Source organism: Mastigoproctus giganteus, chromosome 2 (genome assembly GCF_048544385.1).
Source record: "Mastigoproctus giganteus isolate SK-2022 chromosome 2, ASM4854438v1, whole genome shotgun sequence".
NCBI lineage: Eukaryota > Metazoa > Arthropoda > Arachnida > Uropygi > Thelyphonidae > Mastigoproctus > Mastigoproctus giganteus.
In genome coordinates, this window is record NC_143576.1 from 266,539,072 (window position 1) to 266,561,566 (window position 22,495).

The 22,495-nt window shown below is 37.5% G+C and overlaps 1 protein-coding gene across 2 annotated transcripts in view; it reads right to left on the reverse strand.

The window, feature by feature from the left end:
* The window catches only part of LOC150090455 (adenosylhomocysteinase-like 1), a 619,708-nt gene that overhangs the window by 128,408 nt on the left and 468,805 nt on the right, over nt 1-22,495 (reverse strand). For both annotated transcript variants that reach the window (XM_090369139.1, XM_090369138.1), the window contains exons 8-10: nt 21,114-21,290; nt 16,650-16,696; nt 2,368-2,431 (exon numbers count right to left, since the gene is read on the reverse strand). In XM_090369139.1, coding sequence (XP_090225265.1) covers nt 2,368-2,431; nt 16,650-16,696; nt 21,114-21,290 — 288 coding nt within the window. The remainder of the gene's footprint in view (nt 1-2,367; nt 2,432-16,649; nt 16,697-21,113; nt 21,291-22,495) is intronic.

Consider the following 22,495-nt stretch of genomic DNA (forward strand, 5'->3'; position numbering starts at 1 on the left):
GTGCCTTATCCCAAACACTATGCCACTACGTCATTTCTCAGTCCATCTGCCTAACTTTTCCAGTTCCTGTTGTAGTAGCATACCATCATTACTGTCATAAACCATGCTGCCAATCTTCGTATCATATGCAAACTTGGACATTTAGCCTGATATGCCTTCAACAGTCATATCATTCTATCAGGTTGTAGGCCTAGCAGCCTGTTACAGTCTTCAGTCATCTCTTGGTTGTCCTTTCTGGCATTCTTCTTCTTCCTCTAGGGATGTATTGGGGAATCTGACGAGGTATTTATCCATTATTTTTACACTTCGCAGCCATTTCTATCTGTACTTTTGGATGTACTCAGTTATGGGTGTCATTTCTAGTCTGTTTAGTACATCTTGTTTTTTTATGTACTCTACAAAGTAAATCCTGCAGTTTTTCTTATAAATTTCATTTCAGCTAAAGAGATTCAGCATTCACCTTGTTTTCTGATGATGGTCCAGGCTTTATTGTAGTATATGATCAATACTCATATACTGCAGCATATGAGTATTGATCTGGCTAGTATGCCATGTATACTTTTATTCTGGTATGTCTGCACACCTTTGTTGGGTTAAAAACTTCACTGATTATTCTAAGTGCTCTGTTATAGCATTGAATTTTGTTACTAATATGTTTTTTTTTCATAAGTCAGGTTGTAGCCAAGATATTTAAAGTAATTTACTTGTTCAAGAATTGAATTACCAATACAAATTTTGCTGAAGATGGGATCCTTTCCTTGAAAAGCCATGATTTTTATTTTTTGCAGTAAGATTTAGATGGTGAATTAAGTATTGTAACTCGTCTTCACTATTGACCAGGAGTAACATCAGCATATAGTAAAGTATCAAGATGATTACCATTTTGTAATGTAATACTTCCATGGATTGTTAGTCACCAGTGTCTGACAATGGCATTGATGTATACGTTGAAAAGTATCAGAGATAGAGGGTAACCTTCTCGAACACCACAATTTATTGGTTTCCAATAAATATTTCTGATAAATATTTTTGATATTTCTGTTCCCAATTTAACTGCAATTGAATTCTGTATGTATATATTAAAATTGCACCTATTATTTGGTTGGGAGTTTCACCATCAGCTAGTATTTATAGTCCTTCGAAACATAATTATATTTTTTCAGGTCCTATTTTTTGTAGGTGTCCTAAAAATTTCAGTAAACCACAGGCTAAGCATCCAGTGTCTAATGGAAAAGACAGCCCTGATTGGCTATCTTGTCTGAAGAGAAAACTGTCGTATTTTTTCATATTGTTCAGTGCAATATCAACCCATACAAATCAGACCATGTATTTGTAACCAAGAAAAAGTTTCCATTAAATAAATCATAATAAATTTTTTCATTTATAATCTGTATAGCTACCACAACAGAGGTAGTTGTGGTAGCTATACAGATTCTTATTTAGTTCACCAATAGCTGTTTTATTATAAAAACAAACCAAAACAAAGGTTATTAATGTGCCACATGCTTTTCTGACAGGGCAAAAGCTCAATCTCACAATGTGGTGTCAATGTCCAAGTACACCTCAATCAACTGAAACATACCTTCTACCCACAAACTGAAAATTTATTAAGAAATTTTGCCTTCTGAGACTCAACCTCCATGTTTCAGCCAGAGACATATGGAGAGTGAATATCATCGCTCAAAAATTCCCACAACCAACTCCAAGGATCTTTCAATTATCTTTGTGAAAGAAGAAAACCAATTAACAGATGTCTACTGATATGGAACATTTGATGTTTGTATATTTATCTGACCATTTACAAAGATTCTTGGAACTCAAAACACGAAATAAAATTTTTTTTATAAAGTTACTGCTCATTAGTTAACTATCAAACTAATGTCATTTATACAAATCAGTATAAATATAATGCTCAGAGATTAATTTTGCTTAAATATTGTATTTTGTTGGCTCCACTAATTCTCATACCAGTCATTATTTTTTAATTTGATAATGTTTAATGGTAATGTTCCACAACACACTAATATTCATTGACAAAGTAAGCATCTTAAAAAAAAATTTGGTTTCTGATTAAGAGACATCTCTTAGCAATTTAATTTTAATGCAATAGTTTATCCATTAATTGTCTGAGAATTATACAGTACTGAGTAAAACTGAAGAATGATAAACTACTTATCCTTTAGATAATTTATGAAAGGAACATGTGCTTATACAGAACAACAGAAATTAATATTCATTTTGGTTATAAAAATTTATTTAAAAAAATTGCATTAAAATATACCTTTTAATATGTTAATTATTTCAAAACATTATTACATAAATTATTAAGTGTTCAATATCAAATGGAGATCAAATTCTTCTCTTTACCTCACCATAACCACAAACAAGCACCTGTTTTCCACCAAACATAACATCTGTTGATCGTTTCAATCTGAAAAAAATAATAATAACATAAAAAAAAATAAATATATATAAAACAAATATAAAATTTGTGTAAATAAATAAATAAATATAAATATAAATAAATATATAAATAAATATAAATAAATTGTATAAATTAATCACTTAACACAACACTGCTTCATAAATTGCTTATGCCAAAGCTAAGTTAGTTATTAAGGTAGCATGGATTCATATATTAAGAATAAGTTCTTATCAACTGGTACTCTTAACTTGAAGTTATAAAAAAATATATATAATTCTGACAAGACATTTATGATTGATGAGAATACACAAAATGATATTTGAGATTAACTCAAATAAAGTAAGTAATGCGATTAATAATTTTTTTTTCAACAACTTACTGAAACTATCATCAATAATAAGGATAATTTCATTATCATCAAGATAATATTAATTTTATAAATGCTAGAATTTAGAACGGCTACCAATTATTTGCTATTAAGCAATACACAATTTGTTAACTAACAGATCTTAAGAAATTGGCCCCTGAATTGGGATCTTGTTATTATTATTATTATTAGCTATATGGTGCAAGGAAGCCTGGGGCTTAGGCTGCACCAGCCAAAAAAAAAAATTTCCTGACTTACCTTGTGAGAAGAGAGAGAGAGAGAGAGAGAGAGAGAGAGAGAGAGAGAGAGACATATAAAAGCAACAACTAACTCGTGTAAATGAGTTAGTTGTTGCTATTTACATGAATTAGTATTTGCTAATTAAAGTATTAAAGTAATTAGTATTTGCAGTCCAAAGGGAAAGCAAATACTACTTCATGTAAATAGCAACAACTAACTCATGTAAATAACAATAGACAACACATGTAAATATCAAACAGCCAATTTGTGTATATATTATTTTCACCACATAATTTCTGATAAATCGGAAGTATTCCCCACGGACTCAGCCTCCCACCCCCAGCCTATATAGAAATCAGACCTCTCATCTCATGACTTACAAATTGTATCGCACTGCAACAATATCAATTAACAATAGGCGTGGCTGTGCACTCAAAACCAACCCTGTTATATAACAAACAGAGAACGGGACTAACCCCTCTTTTTCCGACAGACCACCAACGGACAGATACCGTAAGTATAACTATTCTCCCTTATTCCGATAATTACTCGTTGGGCTTTGTTTCTCCTCCACCAGTTTGCTGATTACAATGCTAAGATTAAAGTTTTTCTAAAAATTAAAATTATCTGATATTACAAATTAAATTATATCTATCCACATTCAATTAACTAAATAATTTATAAGAGCAAAAATAATCTCAATACAAAGGCAAAACTGATAAGGAGTTAACAGAAACAGGTAATTATGAGATATTCCTTTAATCTGGCTATCGATCCGCTCAAAGCCCCCAATGAAGTAGCGGATAGATGACCAGGTAAAGGAATGTTTAGTTGATATTGATTTGATGATTAATTAATGCTATTTAAAGTTTTTTAAAAAAATTATAATTTTAACTTTAACTTCATTAAGTATTAATCATATCTTTAATACCATTACAGACCCCCAGGAATAGGTTAGACTACACATTCTAACTGAATCTCCTGTTCCATTTACACCTTAATACCTTTATAGAAAATAAATACCAGAAAACTCAAGTAGTTTAAACAATCAAACTATATATATATATATATATATATATATATATATATATGTATGTATATTATATTAAATTTTTTTTTTCAAGCATTTAAGCCACAATTGCAATTAGCTATAAAAATTACATTTCTGGCATCTTACTTTTACTCTTTCATCCACCTTCACGGTGGTGGTGGTGGTGGTGTAGTAGTAGTAGCGTGTGATGCAAGAAAGAAAGTGCATGAGCTTATGCAGCAACAGCCAAAAAAAAAAAATCTACAAAACAATTCCCTATAAATGTTTGTCCAATTCCTCCTTAAATTTATTTAACCTATCAACTTCCACGACAGATGAAAGTTTGTTCCAGAAATTAACCACCCACTGGCTAAAGGCAAATTTCCGCTCATCTATTCTACATCTCTCTTTCCTCGATTTGAATTTATGCCCCCTTATGTTCGTAATCTGAACAAATGGAAGAATCCTATCAGAATTCAGTGTGCTCAACCCATTCAAGGCCTTATACACCTCAATCAGAACACCTTGCAGTTGCCTAGATGCTCCAATTTGCAGAACTTAAGGCCTCTTAAGAGGAGAAATTGTTGAAGATAAACACAAGAGAGGCACCTGGGGGGGATGGGATCTATCCAGTTATATTAAAGGAGGCAGCAAAGGAAGTAAGCAAACCCTTAGCCATAATTATCAGAAATTCCATGGATTCAGTGGAGGTACCCATAGACTGGAGATGTGCAAATGTGACCACAATTCACAAAGGAGGATCAAAGTCTGACACAAGTAATTATAGACCTGTGAGTTTAACTTCTGTTCCAGGAAAATTAATAGAGGCACTGGTTAAAGAAGCACTGCAGGATCATCTAGACAAGACTTCAGTTATAGTGTGGACACAGCATGGTTTTGTTAAGGGAAAGTCTTCACTGACCAATTTGATTGGATACTATGATACAGTCACAAAAGAACTGGATGCACGGAATAATTTTGATATTATATACTTTGATCATAGAAAGGCTTTTGATACTGTTGCACATGGAAGACTGCTGCACAAATTGGAGCAGTGTGGCACTGGAGGCAAATTGCTGCTATGGATAAAGGGGTGATTGAGGGGGAGAAGACACAGTGGTAATCAGTGGACACTGCTCATCGTGGACTAATGTTATTAGTGGAGTCCCTCAGGGTTCAATGTTGGGTCCATTATTGTTTTCTGTACTTATAAATAATATTGATGATGGTATATCAAGCTTAATGTCCAATTTTGCAGACGATACAAAGGTTGCAGGGTTTCTAAGGACACTACTGATGCTATGCTGCTGCAACAGTATCTGAAAAGGTTGAGCAGATGGGCTGAGATGGCAAATGAAGTTTAACATTGACAAATGTAAAGTACTACATATGGGAAAGAGCAACCACAGAGGAACGTATCAACTCTGTGGTACTACACTGACAGTGGTAGAGAATGAAAAGAACCTAGCGGTAATTGTGCAGGCAGATATGAAGTTCTCTGAGCAGAGCAGATGGGCTGCAAGAGTAGCTAATGGTGTATTGTCAATGATATACAGAAATTTTACTAGCAGGGATAAGAAGGTGATTATTCCCTTGTATAAGGCAATGGTCAGGCCACACTGAGTACTGTATATACAGGTCTGGAGGCCTCATTTCAAGAAGGATGTAGAGCTGCTGGAACGTGTACAGAGAAGGGCAACAAGATTAGTGAATGGAACAAAGGGTTGCTCTTACAAAGAAAGGCTTAAGTTTTGCAAATTACAGTGGCTGGAGACTAGGCACCGGCGAGGTGATCTGATAGAGGTGTATAAAGCCTTGAATGGTTTGAGCATGCTCAATGCTAATGGGATACTTAATCTTGCTCAGAATAATCACCTGAGAGGGCATAAATTCAACTGAGGAAAGACAGATGTGGGGAAATTTGCCTTTAGCCAGAGGGTAGTTGGTTGGTGGAACAGACTTCCATCCCTTGTTGTGGAAGCTGATAGCCTAAATAAATTTAAGGCTCAGCTGGACAGGTATTTCGAGCGAACAGAGGGGTGAAGTGGAAGTGTTTTTTTTTTTTTTTTTTTTTTGGCTGATGCTGCATAAGCTTGCTTTCTTGCATCATATGCCTCTAGTAATGCTAATGCTAATACTCTCTTAGTAAGAGGATCCTTTCATTCCCCTCACAAATCTTGTTGCCCTTCTCTGTACACGCTCAAGCAAATCTACATTCTTCCTAAAATGAGGCCTCCAGACCTGTACGCAGTACTCAAGGCGTGGCCTGGTTTTGACAGAGGTGGGAGCACAGATAGGCAAAAGTTGCGGCCAATAGCTTTGGCAAGAAACCAGAATGCCCGGCTACCATTAGGGCAAGAAGCAAGTTTTCTACTCTTAGCCTGTTCAAAATCTAGTTTGTAGTGATTAGTAACTGCTTTACAATTGTTGCGAGCTTTGGTGTAGGTGGAAAATGAAACTGAAGAATTGGAAATAAGCCAAATACGATATGCAACATTCTTCTCTTGAACAGTCTTAGCTCATTTATTGGAAAACCAAGATTTAAATCAAGGACGAGATTTTAAAGTGAATTATGGAATAAAGGATTCCATTCCTACAAGAATAATTTCACTGACACGATCTGAGCAAACAGTGACATCAGAAGTTTTAAAACAGTAATCCGACCATGGAAAAGAAATCTCGCAGGTCGTCCCATTTTGCATTCTTGTAATGCCAAACAACATGAGGTTGGGAATAGCAATGAGATAAAGGCTACACAGAGACAATCACCTAGTTGAGATCCGAGGTGCCTAAAGGACCACTCACTTCGACTGTGTACTTAGAAGGGTTGTTTGCGAGAAAAAGATCAAGTGTGTTGGCTGTATGGTGAGGATTGTCTGGTATTCTTGTAGGTAAATCAAAAATCTGTGCAAGGTTATTAGTAACTGCAAAAGCCTCAGCATTTCAACCAGCTGGGTCGGTATGACTAGAAAACAGAATCCAGCTGGAGTTGTGAACGTTGAAATCACCAAGGAAAATTACCTCACTGTTAGGAACGTTGGACTGGAGAAAGTCAATTTGCAAAGAGAGAAAGTCAAAGACCTCCAAGTGAGTGATTAGTGGAGTTGGGAGAATGGTAGAGACAACAGATGAATCTGACACAATGAGGTAGAAAAATTTTAAGCCAGAGAAGATCGAACAGAGGAGATTCAAAATTACCAAGTCTCTGACAGGGAATATCGGAACGGACATATGCACAAGTACAACCTTTGAGGCGAAAGGAATCATACAGCGAATAATTTGGGCAACTGAGAAGTGCAGTAGTTCAGTCAACAGAATCTCAGTCGATAACTGAGATTCTGTCAGAAAAAGTAAATGGGGTTAGACAGACTGTAAGTGGAAATGGACATCGTTGAGATTATAATTGAGCCCACGTATATTTGTCAAATGAATTAGGAAGCGTTTGGGAGGTTTAGATCTTTTTGCAGATAAGCTTACTCTATTATTTTGAAAATTCATGGTGTAATAAATAGTAAGAAAAAGTGGAAAACGGGGAACACGCTGTATGAAGTAATGAAATTTTTGGATATGGCGTACACATGGTAAGAATGTACCCAGATCCTTGACATAATGTGGCCACGACAATGCCCCTCGCATACACACTACTCGGACTCCCTCCAATCACTATCTGGCAGAGTAGAGGTAGCAAGATTATACACTAGCTGATCTAGAAACCTCCTAAAAAGTTATCAATAGGTTCAGTCCGGTGTACAACTGGTGGCTGGCCTGCGAACACCGTTTTAGAGCTGTACCCTTGAAATGTAAGGAAGATTGGATCTCGTCTTGATGTTCATCATAACCTCAAAAGTCATCAGTCATACTGCATGATGGAAGAGATGGGAAGGGTTGACCAGAACTTAGCTTTGGAGACTAAACATGGGTTCCACCACTTCAAGCTTCCAATAAACAAATTGTGGTATTGCACCAGTTGATGAGAGTCATCAACTGGTGACACAAGAGAGGCGGCATTCCTCCATCTGCGGTGGACACTACACCTCGACCCCTACTTACATTGGTTCATACCTGGAAGGTAACCCGCAGCATGCTTGTGCATGGAGGTTATACCCAGGAATACTTACAGTTCCACGTTGTTGTTGTTATTTGGTTTTTAGGAGCATTAGCAACTAAGGCCATATTGCTCCGGGATATGCGGTGGTCATTCCCTGACCTTTCCGCATCCTCCGTATTTGGTGGTGACAGGGCTCGAACCCTGGGCTAATCAAGAAGCGTGTGCTAGGCACTGCTGCTCCTTCCCACCTGGCTACGGAGGCGCCCCTACAGTTCCACCATTGTGAAGGTGCAAGCAGAGGACTTGGCTGTCACAGACTGTCCGGACTTTGCCGAAATTGTGTCCACTTTATATGAATCGCCCAAATATCAGTTCCATCAGCGTTTTAGACCCCCAGGTGGCAAGTACAGCTTGTATGGCATATCTGAGAAAATTTCTGTGACAACCTGAAGGACAAGTTTGTAGACAGGAGAGACTGCTTCTACAGGAATGGGATACACTTAAATAGAAAGGATGCAAGAATATTTGCTGATGCTATCGAGGCAGTGTTAGGTGGGTCAGAAATCTGCTAGCTTGGGGAGGATACACAGACTAAAATGTTAACAGTGGTGGCAGGCAGAGGCAAAAGTGATTCTTGCACTGCTTCTATTAGAATGAGCAGCAGCATGGAAAACAAGGTAATGGAGATTTCCAGGACTGCTGGGAGTCATAGTGGTACAAGTAAATACATGGGTTGTGTTAGGGTAACTAAGAGTAGGAACAGATACATGTATACTTGCATGTACACCAATGCTAGGAATATAGTTAATAAATTTGATAAGATTGAAGTGCTAGTCAAGACATCAAAAGCAGATATTGTTGAGATATCAGAGATGTGGTGTCATACAGATATAAGCAGTGCAGAATTGGAATTAGGGGAGTACAATGTGTACAGAAAGGATAGAGAAGACAGGAAGGGAGGAGGGGTTATGCTGTTAGCTAAGAAACACAAAATCAAAAGAAGTGCGTCGATTGTTGTTGGTGGACAATGCAATGTTGAGTCTGTTTGGTGTGACATAAGCACTGGGAAAGGAAAATTGAGGGTAGGTGTGTGTGTTATAAGCCTAATGAATCTGATGAGTATAATGAGCAATTGTGCAGAGAAATAAATAAATAAATCTTTATTGTCCTACCAAATATAAAATATAGGTGTACATTGGAAAGTGACAAATTCCCTTCAAGGCAGAAAATACCAGAGGATTTCCTATAAATTTCCATACATTTCCTATAAATTGGAAAAAAAAAAAAAAAAAAAGAATGGCTAAAATATACAAGAAAGGTAAAATATACACGAAAATATTAAATATAAACTGAATTACTCATCACTATATTTCTGTCTAGAGTCCTGGCAATTATAATACAAAAGTTCATCTTAACATCACATCCACTGAATCAACTTGTTTGAGATATACACTATTCAATTGGGTACACAGTTCTTGACAGAAATTCACACTACTACTAAGCAACAGTAGCTGTGGTTTGTTTCTTATATTTCTGATCTTCTATCAACCTTGGTAGGTCAATTCTGATATGTGTTAGGCACTAAATTGATTCCAACACACTGGCGGGTATAAACCTGTCAGCCATCTTCAGTCTGTTGGTCTTCATTCTCAAAGATTTGGTGCCTCTTAAAGGAGATAGCACCATGTGCCACTCGCAAAGCTGCCAGAAGCATGGTGATGATATTGTGATAGTCATCATTTTTGATTCTGGTTATTAATCGTTTCCAGGCAATGATATCTGGTAAACACTGCAGTTCAAGCTGATCAGAAAGCTGTGTGGTCCTTTAACTGTTGAGGGAGATGGTGCTTATGGTTTGCCCACTTCAGCAGCCAGAATTCACTTGCATATATTCTCCTAATGTGGGTAGGGGTGGCTGATGCCCACAATTTGCCGCCATACAAAATGGCCGAATGCACTGTGGTTCTTAAATATCATGCAGTTGTTGTAGTCTGTTTCACATGCAAGAAGTGCTGTTTTGTTGCCCAATGTAAGTAGTTCATTTTCTTACAATCACGTCAATATGCGACCTGAACATAAGTTTAGTATCAAGTGTTACTCCCAGATCTCTATACGTCTCAACAACTGGGATAGGTTTGCCATTAAGTTTTGGTTGTACGAGCGTTGGCGATTTTTTCAGCGAGTACATCATGATTACAGTCTTCTGCGGATTTAGGGCAAAGCCAAATTTATCTAAGTACACGAATAAGTTCAGAAGCTTATAATTAATCTGGTCACACAATGCACTATTGGTCATGGACGGCTGGATGGGTGTTAGGATCTTAATATCATCTGCAGAAGTGCATACATCATCCCTAACCTTGCAGAATGGGATAAAACTCTATCCTGTGAAGCTCCTGCATGGAGTTGGCGGATCTGACTATCTGTATGGTAATAAATGGACCGACAAGTAAGTAGGGTTTGTAGGAACTTCAGCAAATTTCCTTTTATTTAGAAGGTGTGTTGGAGCAGATGAAATAGAATGGGCCAGTATATCAAAATGTCCTATAATGGTAGATTTAACTTTCCAAATATTGACTGGAACTTGTGGATTGATCACTCGCACACAAGCAAGACTTTTGTCGATTTATTGGATGACTGTTTTCTACAGCAAAATGTTCAAGAGACAACCAGAGGGAGTAATACTCTTGATCTGATTATCAGCAGTGATTATTCATGCATTAAGAATTTACAGATAAAAGAACCACTGGATGACATTGATCCCAATGTACTGATGTGGAAATTATTTAAAGATCTAACTACCATCAAGGCTAAAGGGAAGGGCTTTTGCTTTCATAAAGGTGACTACAGAGGTCTCAGACAGTTTTTAAATTCTGTACAATGGGATCATCTGATGATGTTACCAACGTTGAATTCTAAATGAGAGAGACTTAATTTTGGAAGCTACTAGGCTTTTCATTCCAACAAAGAAATATTGTTCAAGATTTAGACCTAAATGGATGTCAGATGAATTTAATGAGTCTTGTGGCAGAGAAGAAAAATGTATGGAATGCATATAAAGTATCAGGTGACACAGAAGCTTATGGCAGATATAGACTAGCCTGTAATCGAATCACAAAGAAGGTCAGGCAGGCAAAGGCAAATTATGAGAAATCATTGGCAAAGGATGCAAAGAAAAACAGCAAACAGTTCTTTACTTATAGAGTTTACATAAGTAAAGAGTTCTTTACTTATGTAAACTCCAGAAGGAAAGGGATTAGCATTAGTAGCGGCATTTGATACAAGAAAGCAAGCTTATGCAGCATCAGCCAAAAAAAAAAAAAAAAAAAAACCACTTCCACTTCACCCCTCTGTTCGTTCAAAATACCTGTCCAGCTGAGCCTTAAACTTATTTAGGTTATCAACCTCCACCACAAGGGATGGAAGTCTGTTCCACCAACCAACCACCCGCTGGCTAAAGGCAAATTTCCTCACATCTATCCTACATCTGTCTTTCCTCAATTTGAATTTATGCCCTCTCAGGTGATTTTTCTGAGCTAGAGGAAGAATCCCATCAGCATTGAGCATGCTTAAACCATTCAAGGTTTTATACACCTCTATCAGATCACCTCGCTGGTGCCTAGTCTCCAGACACTGTAATTTGCAAAACTTAAGCCTTTCTTCGTAAGAGCACCCCTTTGTTCCATTCACTAATCTTGTTGCCCTTCTCTGTACTCGTTCCAGCAGCTCTACATCCTTCTTGAAATGAGGCCTCCAGACCTGTATACAGTACTCTAGGTGTGGCCTGACCATTGCCTTATACAATGGAATAATCACCTCCTTATCCCTGCTGGAAAAATTCCTGTATATCATTGACAATACTCCATGAGCTACTCTTGCAGCCCGTCTGCACTGCTCAGAGAACTTCATATCTGCCTGAACAATCATCCCGAAGTCCCTTTCATTCTCTACCACTGTCAGTGTAGTACCACAGAGTTGATACGTTGCTCTGGGGTTGTTGTTTCCCATGTGTAGTACTTTACATTTGTCAATGTTAAACTTCATTTGCCACCTCTCAGCCCATCTGCTCAACCTTTCCAGATCCTGTTGCAGCAGCATAGTGTCAGTAGTGTCCTTGACAACCCTGCCAACCTTTGTATCATCTGCAAACTTGGACATTAAGCTTGATATACCATCATCAATATCATTTATAAATACAGAAAACAATAATGGACCCAACACTGAGCCCTGAGGGACTCCACTAATAACATTAGTCCACGATGAGCAGTGTCCATTGATTACCACTCTGTCTTCTCCCCCTCAATCACCCCTTTATCCATAGCAGCAATTTGCCTCCAATGTCACACTGCTCCAATTTGTGTAGCAGTCTTCCATGTGCAACAGTATCAAAAGCCTTTCTAAGATCCAAGAATATAATATCAAAGTTATTCCCTGCATCCAGTTCTTTTGTGACTGCATCATAGTATCCAATCAAAAGTTGGTCAGGCAAGACTTCCCCTTAACAAAACCATGCTGTGTCTGAGCTATAACTGAAGTCTTGTCTAAATGATCCTGCAGTGCTTCTTTAACCAGTGCCTCCATTAATTTTCCTGGAACAGAAGTTAAGCTCACAGGTCTATAATTACTTGTGTCAGCCTTTGATCCTCCTTTGTGAATTGGGGTCACATTTGCACATTTCCAGTCTATGGGTACCTCCCCTGAGTCCAAGGAAGCTCTCATAATTATGGCTAAGGGTTTGCTTACTTCCTTTGCTGCCTCCTTTAATATAACTGGATAGATCCCATCCACCCCGGGTGCCTTTCTTGTGTTTATCTTCAACAGTTTCTCCTCCACTTTACTCCCAGTTATTTCAAGATTCTGTAGCTTACTGCTAGAGTTGAATACACCTCTGGCATTCCCCTTGCTGAATAACTCCTCATGTGTGAATGTTGATGCAAAATATTCATTTAGTTTGTTAGCTACCTGAGCAGGATCATCAACAGTTGACCCATCAATAACATTAGTCCACGATGTTATTGATGGTCCACGATTGGTCCACTTGACGAATATCAAGTGGACCAATCTGATTCCTCCCCTTCCTTCTAGAGTTTACATAAGTAAAGAACTCTTTGCTGTTTTTCTTTGCATCCCTTGCCAAGGATTTCTCGTAATCTGCCTTCGCCTGCCTAACCTCCTTTGTAACTTGGTTGCATATCAACTTGTATCTATCATAGGCTTCTGTGTCATGTGTTAATTTGTAAGTATCCCATGCATTTTTCTTCTCTGCCATATGCCTCATTAGTTCATCTGACATCCATTTTGGCCTAAACCTTGAACAATATTTCTTAGTTGGTATGTAAAGCCTAGTAGCTTCCAAGATAAGTTCTTTGAATGCTTCCCATTTTGAATTTGCTGTTGGTAACATCATCAGTTGGTCCCACTGTATAGAATTTAAATACTGTCTCAGTCCATCGTAGTCGCCTTTACGGAAGCAATAACCCTTCCCTTTACCCCTAATGGTAGTTACCTCTTTCAGTAAATCCCACTTCAGCACACTGTGATCACTGCCACCTAGTGGTTCATTTATCTGCAGATTCTTAATGCATGAAGAATCACTGCTGATAATCAAATCAAGAGTATTACTCCCTCTAGTTGCCTCCCGAACGTGCTGATGTAGAAAACAATCATCCAATAAATCCACAAAAGCCCTGCTAGTGTGTGAGTAACCAGCCCCCAAATTCCAGTCAATATCTGGGAAATTAAAATCTCCCATTATAAGACTCTCTGATTTACTGGCCCACTCTATTTCCCTGTACAGTTCCTTATTATACTCATCAGAGTCATTAGGCCTATAGCACACTCCTACTCTCAATTTTGATCTCCCAATGCTTATGTCACACCAAACTGACTCAACACTGCACTGTCCAGCGATGTCGACTGGCTTCACTTCCTTGGTTTTTATGTGTTTCTTAACTAATAGCATAACCCCTCCCCCCTTCCTATCCTGTCTATCCTTTCTGTAGACGTTGTACTCCCCAAATTGCATTTCTGCATCCCTTATATCTGTGTGACCCCACGTCTCTGATATCCCAACAATATCTGCCTTTGATGTTTTGAGCAATACCTCAAATTCATCAAATTTATTTACTAAACTCCTAGCATTGGTGTACACGCAAGTATACCTGCACCTGTTTCTATTCTTAGCTACCCTAACACAACCCATGTGTTTACTTGTACCGCAATGGCTCCCAGCAGTCTCTGAAATACCATGCATCTTGTTTTTCTTTCATTTCATTATTAGCTATATGATGCAAGGAAACCTGAGGCATATGCTGCACCAGCCAAAAAAAAATTCCGAAGTAACCCTAAGAGAGAGAGAGTCAAAAGTAGAAGGGAATCACCAAGAAGAGAAGAATGATATCCAGCTCAGGACTGGGTGTGTCAATCCCATCCTCACCAGATGTGAGCCCCTGGGGTTAGTTTAACTTGTGTTTCAGGGAAAATAATGGAATCACTGGTTAGAGAAGCACTGCAGGATCATCCTGATAAGACTGCAGTAATAGTTAAGACACAGCATGGGTTTATTAAAGGGAGGTCTTATCTGACCAATTTTATTGGATACTATGATGTCGTCACAAAGGAACTGAATGTCGAAAATAATTTTGATAACATATATTTGGATTTCAGGAAACCTTTTGATACTGTTGCACAGGGAAGACTGCTGTACAAATTGGAGATGTATGGCATTAAGGGTAAGTTGCTATAATGGATAAAGGGATGGTTGAATGGGAGACGACAGAGAGTGGTAATCAATGGACACTGCTCTTCATGGACAAATGTTATTAGTGGAGTTCCCCAGGATTTGTTGTTATGCCAATTTTTGTTTTCTATATTTATTCATGATACTGATGAAGGTATATCAGGCTTAATGTCCAAATTTGCAGATGATGATATAAAAGTTGTTAACAGGGTTGTTAACAACAGTAAAGACAGTATGCTACTCCAGCTGGATCTAGATATGTTGGGTAAATGGGCTGAGAAGTGGCAAATGCAGTTTAACATTGACAAATGCAAAGTACTGCATATGGGTAGCAATAACCAAAGAGAAACTTACCAACTGTGTGATACTACACTCAGGAAAGTGGAAATTGAAAAAGATCTGAGGGTAATTGTGCAGTCAAATATGAATTTCACCGATAGTGCAGACAGGCTGCCAGGGCAGTTCATGGAATCTTGTCAATGATATATAGGAATTTTGCTAGCAGGGACAGGGAGATGGTTATCCCGCTACACAAGGCAATGGTCAGGCCACACCTAGAGTACTGTGTACAGGTCTGGAGGCCTCATTTTAGGAAGGATGTAGAGTTGCTAGAACGAGTACAAAGAAGGGTGACAAGATTGTTGAGGGGAACAAAGGAGTGCTCTTACCAAGAAAGGCTTAAGTTCTATAAATTGCAGTGTCTGGAGATTAGGACCTGCGAGGTTATCTTATTGAGGTGTATAAGGCCTTGAATGGGTTAAGCAAGCTGAATGCTGATGGGATTATTCCTCTTGCTCAGATTAAAACCTGAGGGGGCACAGTTTCAAATTGAGGATAGGTAGTTGTAGAATAGATGTGTGGAAATTTGCGTTCAGCTAGCGGGTAGTTGATTGGTGGAACAGACTTCCATCTTTTATTGTGGAAGCTGATAGCCTAAAGAAATTTAAGGCTGAGCTGGACAGGCATTTGAAATGAATGGAGGGATAAAATGGGAGGGGTTTTTTATTTTGGCTGATGCTACATAAGCTTGCTTTCTTGCATCTTATGCCTCTACTAATTCTAATGCTAGTTCCTACTCGGATTTGAATTTGACAACTTCAGCAATCCTGCCAACTATAGACAGAACTGAGAAATTCAATCTGTTCCCTCTATTGACCAAGATATTCAACACAATTCAATTAACATCACCAAACCCCTAAATAGTGAGAATGATAACTCATGAAATTACAGTTCTACCATGATCTGTCCAAATATCTGCAACATGGAATTTGGTGTGGTCATCTTTGATTACCACACCCTCTATTACCTCATGGATTCATAAGCCATGATATATCCAGGCCATTCTGAATGTTAAAGTTGGTGCAACCAAATATTTAACAGGTGTTCCTAAGCAAACACCTGTTAAGTATTTGGTTGTGTGCATTTGGTAGTATGTGTGGTGTTTCTGTGTATTATTTTAGTAGATGAGTGAACAGCCAACTGTGGTTAGAAGCATAACAGTGGTGCACAAAAATCAGGAAACTCTGCTTCAAAAGAACATACAGTGAACTAGTGAACTATTAACCTATGTTTGGCACACTTGTTCAGTGCACCAAACATAACTACTGTTCATTCTTGGTTTGATAAAATATAACCTCTAAGAGCTATCCAACGTGTTCCTGTAAAACTCAAATGTAACACCATCCAAAATAAAATCAAAGTTAAAATAAAAAGTTCTTAAATATATATCCATAATAATAGAATAATTAAAACAATTTTGGTTGTTTCCCAAAATGAAGCAAAGAATACCAATAAACTTACGAATCAAGGGTTGATTCTCTACAACTATAAAGATTGTCAAACTTTGTCTGAAAGAAAATAAAAAAAAATTAATTTTCAACTTGAATTATTCTGCATTAAACACAAACTAACATATTCAAATTAAGATATCTCACAACACATTAAAAAAAATTATAAAACATTTGAGGGTACAAATCTCACAGAGTCCAACAAAACATATTACTGGAGAGAAAGAGTATTTATAGTCCAGCATTTATTATTCTGCTTGTGAAAGAGTTTTGGTGTATACGCACAGTCAAATTCTTAGATTCTTCAAGAAGTAACATCATTTTTTTTTTTTTATTTTTTTTTTTTTTCCCCAAAGCTGAAATAACTATTGCACTTCAAAAATAGACCATCTTAACTACAACAAGGTTTGGATGCAGAATCACTGTCATGGGTATGTGTAATCGGTTTTACAGAATATTTGCATCTTAGGCCACATTGTGTCAGTTTATTATGCCTGTACACGTGTGTGTTCACACACCAATCTGCATATCGTGAAGGTTTAAAAACTCAGCCATAAATCCTACTCCTTCTGCCTAAGATCAGCTGATTTTTTACATCTCCACTGAAGAAACCTTTAAGAATTCCTCAGTCTCCAACATGATTTGAACACAGACCTCTCCATACAAATGTGAAACAAATATACCATCAGAGAATATACTGCCAAATCAAAAAAATCATTACTCATCATTATATTGGACCTGTAAACTATTGGCATTCTCAGCAAGATAAAAATGTTCCAAAGTTCTCTCTGAGACTGAGAAAACTTTGGAACATTAAAGAGAATCTGACAAATTTGAAATAGAAATGGAAAAAACTTTCAATTGCACCTCATACAGCTTCAGTAATCCCATTCCAAGGGGAAATACGTTCCTTGTGTTATTTTTCTTAATCCCTTTTGAAAGAAACCATACTTTTCCAAGTTTTTTTTTTTTTTTTTTGTTAGTTGTTGGCACATCAGCTTCTGTGGCCATATTGCATATCCTGAGGTTTTTGCATTTTCAACTCTGATCCAAGCCCAAGGAGGGATTCAAACCCGCGAACTCTGGGTTGCCAGGCAGGCACTTTACCCACCCCGCTAGCCGAGTCAGCTCTTTTCAAGTAAAATTCTCCTGACTTCTTCTGTAAAATTGGTGACCAATAGTTCGGCCCCCTTTTTTTCTTTAAAAATCATTTCAGTAAATCAATGTATTATAAAATTTCCAACAGGAAAATGAATTATTACCAGTTCACTAAAACTTTTGGTTTGTGCTAATAAACAGCTACATAGGAAAAGAGGGTTAATGGGGAGTATTTTCATACTTAGATATACAGCACTTGTACACCATCCTTCCAGATTAGATACACAACTGGTGTTAGGTAAGTTAACTGTATTTTGGCTGAATGGCATTATATTACAACAAAAATATAAGCTTTTCACCTTCCATTACTTACTTAACAAGTGCAGAGCATTGTTGAGGGGGGGGGAAGATACAAGTTAAGGTAAAGTTTGCAATTCTTTCTGCACAGACACAATTTAAGGGAATACACAATGAGAGGCTTTTTAAAGAATTCGGCCCTGAAGAGACTGAAAGGCTCATGGGTGGTCTCTGCTTATTAACAGGAAAGAATGCCTCTAAAGTGAGGGAATAGAGTTATATAGAAAGTGAAAGAATATTTCACAACACTATTGAGGCGGCAGTGTTAGGTGGGTGGAAAGCTGAAAGCTTGGGGAGATTAAATAGATTAACAATAGATGCAGACAATGGTGAAAGTGATTCTTGCACTTTATTAGGAGCAGAAGTCGGAAAGCAAGCTACTGTGGATTTGAAGGCCTGTTGTAGGTCATCTTGGAAGAGAGAAATACATGAGCTGTGATAGGGTGACTTACAGCAAGAACAGGTGCATGTACAATGCTAGGGGAATAGTAAACAAATATGACAAATTTGAATTGCTTGTCAAGTTATCAAATGCAAACCCTGTTGGGATAGAGTCATGGTATAATTCAGCTATATGGAGGATTATAATGAAAGATTTTAACTTTCCAGATATTGACTGGTACTTGCAAGTTGGTCACTTGAACGCTAGAAAAACTTTTGTGGATTTATAGGACGATTGTTTTCTACACCAGCATTAGCATTAGTAGAGGCATACGATGCAAGAAACCAAGCTTATGCAGCATCAGCCAAAAAAAAAAAAAAATTCGCTCCGATTTCACCCCTCCATTCGTTCCAAATACCTGTCCAGCTCAGCCTTCAATTTATTTAGGCTATCAACTTCCACAACAAAAGATGGAAGTCTGTTCCGCCAATCAACTACTTGCTGACAAAAGGCAAACTTCCGCACATCTATCCTACAACTACCTTTCCTCAATTTGAATTTATGCCCTCTCAGGTGATTATTCTGAGCAAGAGGAAGAATCCCATCAGCATTGAGCATGCTCAAACCATTCAAGGCTTTATACACCTCAATCAGATCACCTCGCAGGTGCGTAGTCTCCAAACACTATAATCTGCAAAACTTAAGCCTTTCTTCATAAGAGCAACCCTTTCATCCATTCACTAATCTTGTTGCCCTTCTCTGTACTCATTCCAACAGCTCTACATCCTGCTTAAAATGAGGCCTCCAGACCTGTATACAGTATTCAAGGTGTGGCCTGACCACTGCCTTATACTGAAGAAGGCAGTAAGGGAAGTAAGCAAACCCTTAGCCATAATTATCTGAGCATCCTTAAATTCAGTGAAGGTCCCCATGGACAGGAGATGTGTAAATGTATCCCCAATTCACAAGGGGACTTCAAAGGGAGAATAACTATAGACCTGTTAGTTTAATTCTTTCTGTTCTGGGGAAAATAATGGAGTCACTGTTTAAAGAAGTAGTGCAGGGTCACCTAGACAAGACTGATGTAATAGTTCAGACACAGCATGGGTTTGTTATGGGGAGATCTTGTCTGACCAATTTGATTGGGTACTACCATGTAGTCACAAAGGATATAGATGCAAAAAATAATTTTGATATCATATACTTTGATTTCAGGAAAGCTTTTGATACTGTTGTACATAGAACACTACTGTACAAATTGAAACAGTATGGCATTAAGTGCAAGTTGCTACAATGGATAAAGGGATGGTGAGTGGGAGATGGCAGAGAGTGGTAATAAATGGACACTGCTCTTTGTAGACTAATTTTAACAGTGGAATCCCTCAGGGTTCAGTGCTGGGCCCATTGTTGTTTTGTTAATTTATCAATGCTTAATGTCCAAATTTGCAGAGATTATACAAAGGTCGGTAGGGTTGTTAATGACAGTAAAGATAGTATGCTACTGCAACAGGATCTAGAAAAGATAGGCAGATGGGCTGAGAAGTGGCAACTGAAATTTAACATTGGCAAATGCAAATAGTGCATAAGGGTATCAGTAACCCAAGAGAAACATACCAACTGTGTGTTACTACACTCAGGGAAGTGGAAAATAAAAAAGACCTGGGGGTAATTGTGCAGACAGATATGAAGTTCTGAGCGGTGCAATCCATGTAGTCTTGTCAATGATATTGAGGAATTCTGCTAGCAGAGACAAGGAGGTGATTATCCCTTTGGATAAATCAATGGTCAGGCCACATCTTGAGTACTGTGTACAGGTCTGGAAGCCTCATTTTAGGAAGGATATACAGTTGCTAAAATGAGCACAGAGAAGGGCAAAAAAGATTGGTGAGAGGAACAAAGGGTTGTTGTTACCAAGAAAGACTTAAGTTCTTAAAATTGCAGTATCTGGAGACTAAGCATCTGTGATAAGATCTGACTGAGGTGTATAAGGTCATGAATGGTTTGAGCAGGATCAATACTGACAGGATAGTTAAGCTTACTCAGACTAAGAACCTGAGAGAGGATTGATTCAAATTGAGGAAAGACAGTTGTACAATAGATGTGCTCAAATTTGCAATTAGCCAGCGGGTAGTTGACTGCTGGAACAGACTTTCATTTGTTGTAGAAGTTGATAGCTTAAATAAATTTAAGGCTGATCTAGAAATACATTTGGAGTGTCCAGATGGATGAAATGGAGTTATTATTTTTTTGGTTGATGCTATATAAGCTTGCTTTCTTGCATCATATGTCTCAACTAACGCTAATGCTAAGAAAGTTGAACTATGCCAAAAAACAACCAAAATTGCTCCTTTTTCATTGCCAAGAAAAAAAAAAAAAAAATTTTTTTTTCAGAATAAAACTAAAAATAAAGAAAAATTTACTTTATTTAAAAAACACTTCAGATGGATTCAGAGTTTACCAAAAACGATGAGACAGTGATAAAAAGAAAATACAGGCAATAAATTGAACTAAAACATTGATTCATTAAATTACAAACATTAATCTGCAAGTTATTAATCAATACTGCTCACACTGCAAGACAAGTTATCAATCAATCAATAAGCTGAAAAAGTTTATAGTCCACACTTATTGGACACTTACTTTAGTAACAGAGTCATTCACATTCATAGCAGGAACTGTTAGTTTACCAGCCTTTGAAAGCTGGTACAATCTGTGTACACCTGTTACACTTTCTTCCACAATCCCCTTTATAGTCTTAAACATAGCAGGATGTTTCTTTAACATGAGGTGTGTGGCATCTCCTCCATCATCTAGGATCTAAAAAAGTAAACATATTATAAGAGAATACAAAAGAGTACTTCTGCACACTAAAATAAAAAAAGAGGAATTGCAATACAGGGTCTCTCATAATATTGTAGAAAACATGAAAAATTCAAATCACAATAACCATACGATTCCTTGAGAAAAATGTGTTCTGCTCTTAATGTCAACAATGTCAACCTTTTGTGCCCTTAAAAAATAACTGCTCACAACATTGTCAAATTTTGCCCTTGGAAGACTACACTGCTGTTATTCCACCTGTCCTCTTTGTACAATATATTTCCAGTTTCCCTGACAATAGAGTCACTGACAATGATTAGCAACTGTGGACCAGTGCATTCTGCCGTGGGGGTTGCCACTGTGTTGGCTGATGAACAGGTTGAAGCTCCAGCATTGATGCAGGCAGCTGAGAGCTTGATAAGTCCCTGAATTTAATTCCTTCAAGGGCACCCCACCCTGTTCTTCAAGCTCATGATGCTCAAGTTCGTTACAGATTTGAAAAGCTTGAGCTGAAACAGGAGCATTACTGTTGGTATCGGTTGTGCTTAGAATTGTGATATTTTGAGCTATTACTCTTGGATGTAGGTTGGAAGTTGTGAGTCACTGGGTTGCAAGTCTCTGGTTCTTTTCAATGCTGCAGTCTTTAATAATTTTTTATTAAAGTCTTTAATAAGACTGAAGCACTAAAAAATAAATTCATTATTAAATGTGCTGCAATCTTTAATAAGACTGCAGCACATTTAATAATGAATACTGTTTAGTTTATTGTTGATGTAACCAAATATTAATATAAAGTCTTCATTAGTAACTACCCACCTCAAATGATTATCCAATAGAAGGAAAGTACTTCTGTTGAAAGAGACATCTTTTCTTAGTTGGCAGTTCAGAGATATGAAAAGCTTCATTTGGGCAATTTGAAGGAAGAAGGGGAGTTTTTGATTGAATCTTACAGGACATATCCCTTTGTGGTGACATTGTTCTGTTCACACAGGTTAAGAAATTTTAAGACTCCTTTTGCAATCGATTTGCAACTGATCACTTGTTGTTTCCTATTAATTTTGATATCACATACTTGAATTTTAGGAAATCTTTTCATACTGTTGCACACAGTAGACTACTGTACAGACTGGAGCATTATGGGCAAGTTGCTACAATGGAATAAGGGATGGTTCAGTGGAAGAAGACAGAGAGTGGTAATCAAT